General features: G+C 41.8%; 1 protein-coding gene across 2 annotated transcripts in view; it reads left to right on the top strand.

Moving 5' to 3' along the window:
* Positions 1 to 7,071, top strand: part of CASP2 (caspase 2) — a 41,092-nt gene extending 34,021 nt beyond the window's left edge. Inside the window, exons 6-10 of one of the 2 annotated variants that reach the window (XM_019527174.1) lie at positions 206 to 334; positions 574 to 664; positions 5,260 to 5,409; positions 5,572 to 5,681; positions 6,432 to 7,071. In XM_019527174.1, the coding sequence (XP_019382719.1) occupies positions 206 to 334; positions 574 to 664; positions 5,260 to 5,409; positions 5,572 to 5,681; positions 6,432 to 6,566 (615 nt within the window). In that variant the 3' untranslated portion in view covers positions 6,567 to 7,071. Of the gene's footprint in view, positions 1 to 205; positions 335 to 573; positions 665 to 781; positions 844 to 5,259; positions 5,410 to 5,571; positions 5,682 to 6,431 lie in introns of those variants that run through there. The other variant, XM_019527175.1, reaches the window with a different exon arrangement.
* The last annotated feature ends 242 nt before the right edge of the window (positions 7,072 to 7,313 follow it).

Genomic DNA, 7,313 nt, shown 5'->3' on the forward strand with positions numbered 1-7,313 from the left:
CCCCTTTCCCTTGATGCAAGGTAATAACAGTATTTTGTTCTTTAAATGCAAAACACTTTCTCTTTCCTTCCTCCCCCCAGTTTGGTTTATGATTTGCCTGGCTTTCCCCTCAGTGTCTGGGCCTTGCTGCCTACCATTTCTGTCCCCCCTTTTCCTTGATGCACGTGTGGCTCTTAGTATCACTGAGTGTATTTTCTTTCCTCAGGAGATGCAGGAGACATTACAGAAATTTTCTCAAAAGCCAACTCACCAGGAAGTGGATTCCTGCATTGTAGCTCTACTCTCGCATGGTGTGGAGGGTGGGGTCTATGGAGTCGATGGCAAATTACTACAGGTACTTTCCTTCATTCTGAATGAACCCTTGATATCTGGCTTTGGGAAGCTGCACTGAGAAGAAAGCATTGGGCAGGGTGGGAGCATTTGCAAAGGGGTTTGAAGCTCCTGTCATACTGGAGGAGTCTCATGTAAGTGACATGGAAATAGGGAGAGTGAATGGAAGATGTGAGGTTAGGAGGATGTGATGTTAGGATAGTATTGAAGGCGGAAACTACTAAGCTTTCTTTTCTTTCTTAGTTGCAGGAAGTTTTCAGGCTCTTTGACAATGCGAACTGCCCAAACCTCCAGAATAAGCCCAAAATGTTCTTTATTCAGGCCTGTCGGGGAGGTAAGTGATGCCAGGGATGATGAGGGCTAAGTACTTGACACCCCATGAAGGCTGACTTTCACATGCATACACCCTTGCACCCAACTTCCTGTCAACTCTCCTCTTTGCTTCTCTCAGGTGTAAGCGGAACCCACATTCATCTCCCTCTGCCTTGCTGCTGCCACAGCCTCTGTTGCTCTGTAAGTGTCTTTCACTCTGCATGCATTGTGTACATTGAATCACAGACCCCACAGCACCATGGGAATGGGGAGCTCTATCATGTCCTGCCCCAGCTTCTGGCTTTCTCTTGTCCTAACTTTTTTGCTGACTTCCAGACTCACACCCGTCCCTGGAGCACTTTCCTTTCACCACTCACATTTGTTGTCTTCTCTTGGGACCTATTTTTCCATTTCCTTTTAACCTTGTAGTTCTCCTTCTTTCTCCATATCGCACTTTATCTCCATGCTATTTATCCTTTGTCGTTTTTGAAACTCTAACACGGTTATACAGTATGTAGATACTTCTGCCTAACCCATTCTTCGTAAATGCTTGCTGCTTTTTTGGCACTGCTGCTGTGACAAAACAGCTTTTCTAAGCCATCTGTTATGCAAGCTGTTTTTCTGTGTTGGAGCCTGAAATATCTATCCATTCTAGTTTCTGTAAGCAACTGTGAAGGAGGGGTAGCTTCCTCACAAGGTTTCCACTTGTACTAAATCTTTGTGGATTTTACTTGGGCAAAAAAAGGTGCATTTTATTGAGCTGGTTTTGAGTTGGTTAAGTGTTTAATTGAAATTTAGAAAAATGTTAATCTCTGAAAAAACTTAGACTTCACTGGTGTTTAAAATACCTGTATGGGAGACTTTGAGGACTTGATTTGATTATTGTAGCACTTGTGCAGAATATTTACAGTAAGAGTTTTTGCGTAAATGTAGCTTTCCCCATTACCAACAGGTGCTCCTAAAAGTAAAAATGCAGCTTGGCAGTCTGCAAATGAATTTAAAAGCATGTACAGTATTTATGGTGTATGGCAAAGTCCTGAAGGTTCTCTTATTTTACTTAATTTTTCTTTCTCTGTCTCTTTGCTCTTGCTTGAGGAAATTTAGGGTTGGTGGGATTAGTGCATTTATAGCACACGAGAATGAAATCTGAGCGATCAAAAATAAATAAATAAAAGCATTTTAGTCTGTGTAACTCCTCTTTTTCTGGCTCTTTGGCATTGTAAGCATCTGTTTAACAGTTGGAAGAAAGGTCAGCATCAGTTTAAATCAGGGTGTCAAACTCGCTTGAGGCCCTGGACTGGATTCAGACTCAGTGGCCACTATGGCCAGGGCAGTAGCAGGAGCTCGGGGTCCAGTAGGGAAGGGAGTGGGAGAGGTGCAGTGTCCAGTAGTAGCTGGAACACAGAGCCCGGCAGGGGCAGCAAGAGTGGATGGGACCAAGTTCATTACTCAACCAAAGGGTCCAACTTCCAGTGCCCTCTGGTAGCCCAGTAGTTTGGATAAAGAGGCTCCATGGGCTATATTTTTGACATCCCTAGTTTTAATTATTTGTTAACTGGGCTGCAAAAAAATATGCTCTTTAACAGCTTCACAGAACTGGAGTGTATTAGAGGTTGCATCTATCTGCATTGCCATATTTGGAATCGGAGATAAATTTTACCCCACGTGGTCAGATTGGCATAGACTCTTTGTGGGTTTTGTCTTCCTTGGTAACATTGGGGTATCGTCTTACTCCTTAGCTCTCTTAAGCATAGTTCAGATGTCTCAAAGAGGAGGTGGAACTAGATCCAGCCCTACTTTTCTATGATTCTATAATTCTATTTTTTAAGGACTTAAATACATTTGTATAAGCAAATTGTTTGAAACAATAATTAAAAGCAGAACAACAGAGCACCTAGAAGATAAATTCTGGAAATAAATACTGTCTTGCTCTTCTGTTACAATTTTTGAACATGTCATTAAGGTAGTGGATAGGGGAAAGTTGATTAATATAATTTATTTAGACCTTCAAACAGCCTTTTACCTAGGTCAGCCACAACATACTATGAATCTGTTTCAAGGTGAGAGGGAAAATCTTGTGGCTCAAAAACAGCTTTGCAGATGGGAACAAAGTACAGTGGTCAATTTTTTTCATAGAAAATTTACAGCTGGAAGGAACTTCAGGAAGTAATCTGGTCCAGCTCCCTGTTCAAGGCAGGATTTTCTCCGTCTAACCCGTGTCATCCAAGCACTTATCTAACCTGCTATTAAAAACTTCCAAGGATGGAGATACCATGTGCTAATAGGGTAAGAATAGGAGCTTCAAGGTTTTGTCCAAAGTTTTGTGTTGAATATGGTAGTAATTTGGAAAAGGGTGAGAAGTGAGGCAGGTGGCAAAAGGTGCAAACAACAGTTTGTTTAGTTGGGACCAGAGAGAACCAAACAAACTGGGTCAATAGGCAAATGACTTGATGCCAAATGACATCTCATGTCGGTAAATGCGTAAAAGTGTATGTGAAGGGGAAAAAATAAATTAAGTGCATCCTGCATGGTTCTAAATTAACTATATACATTAAAGGATCTTTTGTTTAATATGCATTAATGGTCAAAAAGCAAATATGAGAGTAGTCTGTATAAGGAATAGAGTGAAAAAATTATGGATAATATTGTAGTGTTGAAGTGATGGTCCAGGAAATTTAGAGGCAAAGATTTTAGTGGGTCATACGTTTTAATGGACCAATAGAACAGTTAAGTTAGGCTGAGACAAGATTTCAAATGCAGTGTATTTTTCTTCAGGACATCTTCTTTCTCGTCTGTTGTATTATAATGACTTGCAGTAAATCAGTGATAAATGCAATATGTGCAGTATTGGTCACTGTCCGAAAGACACTCCAAAATGAGAGTGATGGAATGAACAAGGGCTTGAAAAAGTGCTTGGGAGGAACTAAAAAGATGTGTCTTGTTACTTCAAAAATAAGTGTAGAAAAGGAACAGGATAAATATATGTACAATAATAGTCGGGACAAGCTAGAGTAAGAAATTGTCTCCCAGTCTCACCACAACATAAGACAGAGGGGCACAATGACACAAAGATAAAAAATTTAAGACCAAATGAGGAATGTTTATTTTTCATGCATGACAAGACTACTGCTCATTGTTATTGGAAGATTTTTTTTTTTTTTTCAGTCACCAGGAACTTGGATTAATATGGAGATTGTACAGCTACTGATACTGGGAATTATTCAAAGCCATCATAATGGTGCTAATTGTAGAAAGGCTGTTAAATGCCATTTTAGGGTTTAAGGCAATTGCTAAATATTAGCAGCTGGCATGAAAATTTCATGTAGGGGGGAGAGCACCCTCATTTGCCAACCTCAGAGTCCTGGCCTCTTCTTTGAAGCATTTGGTATTGGCCGTAGTCAGGTATGGGACTAGACGGACACCAAACTGATCCAAATTACAGAAACAGACTGTCATTCTAAAATTCCTGCCAGTGAAATTTGTAAAATAGAAAAAAGCAGGAGCCATGGAACTTCTGGGAAAGAGAACAAGTCTCCATACATATAAAGAACTTTAAAAATCCCCCACATTTTTCTTCTTTGTCCGTCACGTTTAGATCAGTGTTGGCGGGGGGGGAATACTTCGAGTAGGTGGCTTCAAGTATACAAGTTCTTACGGAGCTGATTCAGGGTAGCGAGCAGTACATTAGTTCTTTCTGGCATCTGTGGTGCATATAAACCTAGAGTGCTCAACCCCTGGCCTGTAGGCTAGATCTCATCCCTGGTGCAGTGACATTTTGGCTCATAGGGCTTCCCACAAGTCTGGAAATTTGGCAACAAGGGAGCAGTACCACTGCTCCCCCACTTTCAAATTTCTGGACCTCTAAGAAGCTCCATGCCCTGTGCTCTGCATTGGGCATCCAATCCCAGTGTGCAGGGGCTGTGTTGGGCCCCAGGGCCCTGTCCCAGTGCGCAGTGGCCAGCTGAGAGCCTGAGGGCCCATGGGGTTTCCTTTGACCTGTAGACCAGCCCCAGACCACTTACCTGGCCTGTGGGGCAAAAAAGCTTGAGCATCACTGATCTCAACTGAATTAAAAAAAATAAAAATCTAATTTCTGTTATTTGGATAGACAACCTGTGTAAAAGCAATGCCGATATTCCTGATTTGCATCTATAGATGGATTTCATTTCAGACCTATCGACCTTATAAACTTTTAACAGAAACATCTTGTTCTGGGATTGAGGGCAGGAGTTAAGGTTTTGATTACAATTTGAACACTCTAGCCTAAGTGCACTCTACTGTACTATGTGGACAGTAAATAAGATACTATTATCAGGGGTAATCTAAAACTACGGTTTTAGTGAGTGCCATATTGCAGCAGTTAAAATTTGCTTAAACTACAAATCAAATGAGGAGCATTTGAATATTGTAACAAAGCTATTTCCATATGAGATTTAAAGAGTTGGGTACAGAAGGCCTCTGTTGTAGAGGAAAATCCTTTTTGCGCCAGCGGCTGAGAGATTGGGTCTTGGACAAAGAAAATTGCTACTAGTTTGGCTCTGGGAGTGCTAGGAGGTTGAAAAACATGGTTGAGAGTGACTTATTTCTCAACTTTTGGTTTTTTTTCCCCCTTTCCAGATGAGACTGACCGGGGAGTGGATCAAAAGGATGGGAAAGAACGCTCTGATTCTCCAGGCTATGAGGAAAGTGATGCAAACAAGGAGGAGAATCCCCGGTTGCGTTTGCCCACATGCTCTGACATGATTTGCGGATATGCCTGTTTGAAAGGTATGGGGATAAGCCTGTGATGTTGTCAACTGCTTGCAGGTGCTTGATGCCAACCCTTGAGCACCTGTAGTCTCCCTCTGTGCATCTGCTAGGGTTTCTCTTATCCTGAATTCTCCATGTCGTCCAGTTTTAACCTTGAGCTGACACCTTTTCTGTTCTCAGGCACAGCTGCCATGCGGAACACCAAGCGTGGATCGTGGTATATTGAGGCTCTCACCTCTGTATTTGTTGAGGATTCCCATAATACTCATGTGGCTGACATGCTGGTGAAGGTGAGCTGAGGCACCTTTCTTCCCCTCTTTCATATATGCCTGGTTTCTGCAATGCCTTATGCTTCTTGATGGTTTAGGAGCTATTCTACACACTAAACAGATATTTAGACTGGAGGTGTCAAACTCACTCTAGGCCAGATATAGGCCTCAGTGCTCCTCCTAGGCCAGATCTGCAGGACTGGTAGCAGATGGTAGGAGTTCAGTTCCCAAAATCTATCTTATTGTATACTCCCTTCCAGATTTACCAGCTACCTGTGTACCCCTACTAGTGTATGTTTTAACCCCTTAAATGACAATTATAATGAAAATTAAATCTGCCATTATGCCATTTCTCTTGCAAAGCCCCCCTCTCTAGAGGTGTCTTGTGTACTTGCAGGGGTATGCATGCCACTGTTTGGGAACCCCTGCCCTATCCCTATCCTCATCTTGCATCTTCCAGTAGCCCAGTGGGCCCTATGGAATAGTTATACCATATTAGTAGAGGATTGGGAATGAATAGAATAGGACCCCCTACAGCTATGGCTTTTGTGTACTATTCTCTACAGAGTTCCTACTAGGCTGTATTGTGATAGTTCTTAGAACTAATTTTTTCTGCTGCCTTAAGTGTGTGTGTGTATGAGAGAGAGTGCAGTCTTTGATTTGTATGTTGGGGCTTGTATGATTTACATCTCAGGGGCAACACTTTTCCTTAGCTCTGTGTTTTTGTTTGTTTGCTTGTTAAATCTCTCAATAGTTTTTTCTCTCTCTTAGGTGAATAGAATGATTAAGCACCGAGAAGGCTATGCCCCAGGCACAGAATTTCATCGCTGTAAGGAGATGTCTGAGTACTGTAGCACACTCTGCCGGGATCTTTACCTGTTTCCAGGCTATCTCCCCAGGAACTAATCTTGCTGTTCTTCAGAGGGTTGTACTGCCAAAGTTGCTTCACAGGGATGGATGGCCTCATGATGTTATTGTTAGTCATGACATGTACTGTAGGTGCCCAAACAAGAATTGTCCCTTTATAGCTTGGTAGTTAGGGTGTTCTGGAACAGGCTATTCATGTAAATTTTGGAAAAGTTGTGTCTGTTTGTTTGTTTGTTTTTTACAATACTGTGTATTTTTATACCTTTTTAAAAAAGAAAATTGTCCTTTTGCCCAGTTTCCCATACAGCGGAGTCAGAAGCTATAAAGGATATTGAAGGATCTCCAACTCCTTTTTAGTGGGAGAAAAGGTCTCCCAGCTTAACGAAATCACTGTTGTAAATCCATGGCGAAGATTTTGTTTCTATAGTCACCCAGTTTTAACATGCATCTTCTCTGTTAAAAATGTCTCTCTGATAATTTGTGTCAATTTATTTGTCTGTAGCCAGAAGGGAATTATGCACCAAAACTCAGGTTATCAGGAAAATAATTTTTGATGAGGACTTTAAATATGAAGGTGGTAGTCTTTTTGAAATCTATTTCAGAAGCAGCTTTTTGTTGAGGAGCTGTAGCCTAACTTCTCTTTCTGGTCTGAGATATGAGCTAGTGCAGGGGTGGGAAAAATGCAGCCGCTGGGCCGGATGTGGCCCGCCAGGCCATTGTATCCGGCCCATGGGGCCCCTAAAATTTTTTTAAAATGTAATATTTATCTGCCCCTTGCTGCCTGTC

Source organism: Gavialis gangeticus, unplaced genomic scaffold (genome assembly GCF_001723915.1).
Source record: "Gavialis gangeticus isolate Ggan-Ray unplaced genomic scaffold, GavGan_comp1, whole genome shotgun sequence".
Classification (NCBI taxonomy): domain Eukaryota; kingdom Metazoa; phylum Chordata; order Crocodylia; family Gavialidae; genus Gavialis; species Gavialis gangeticus.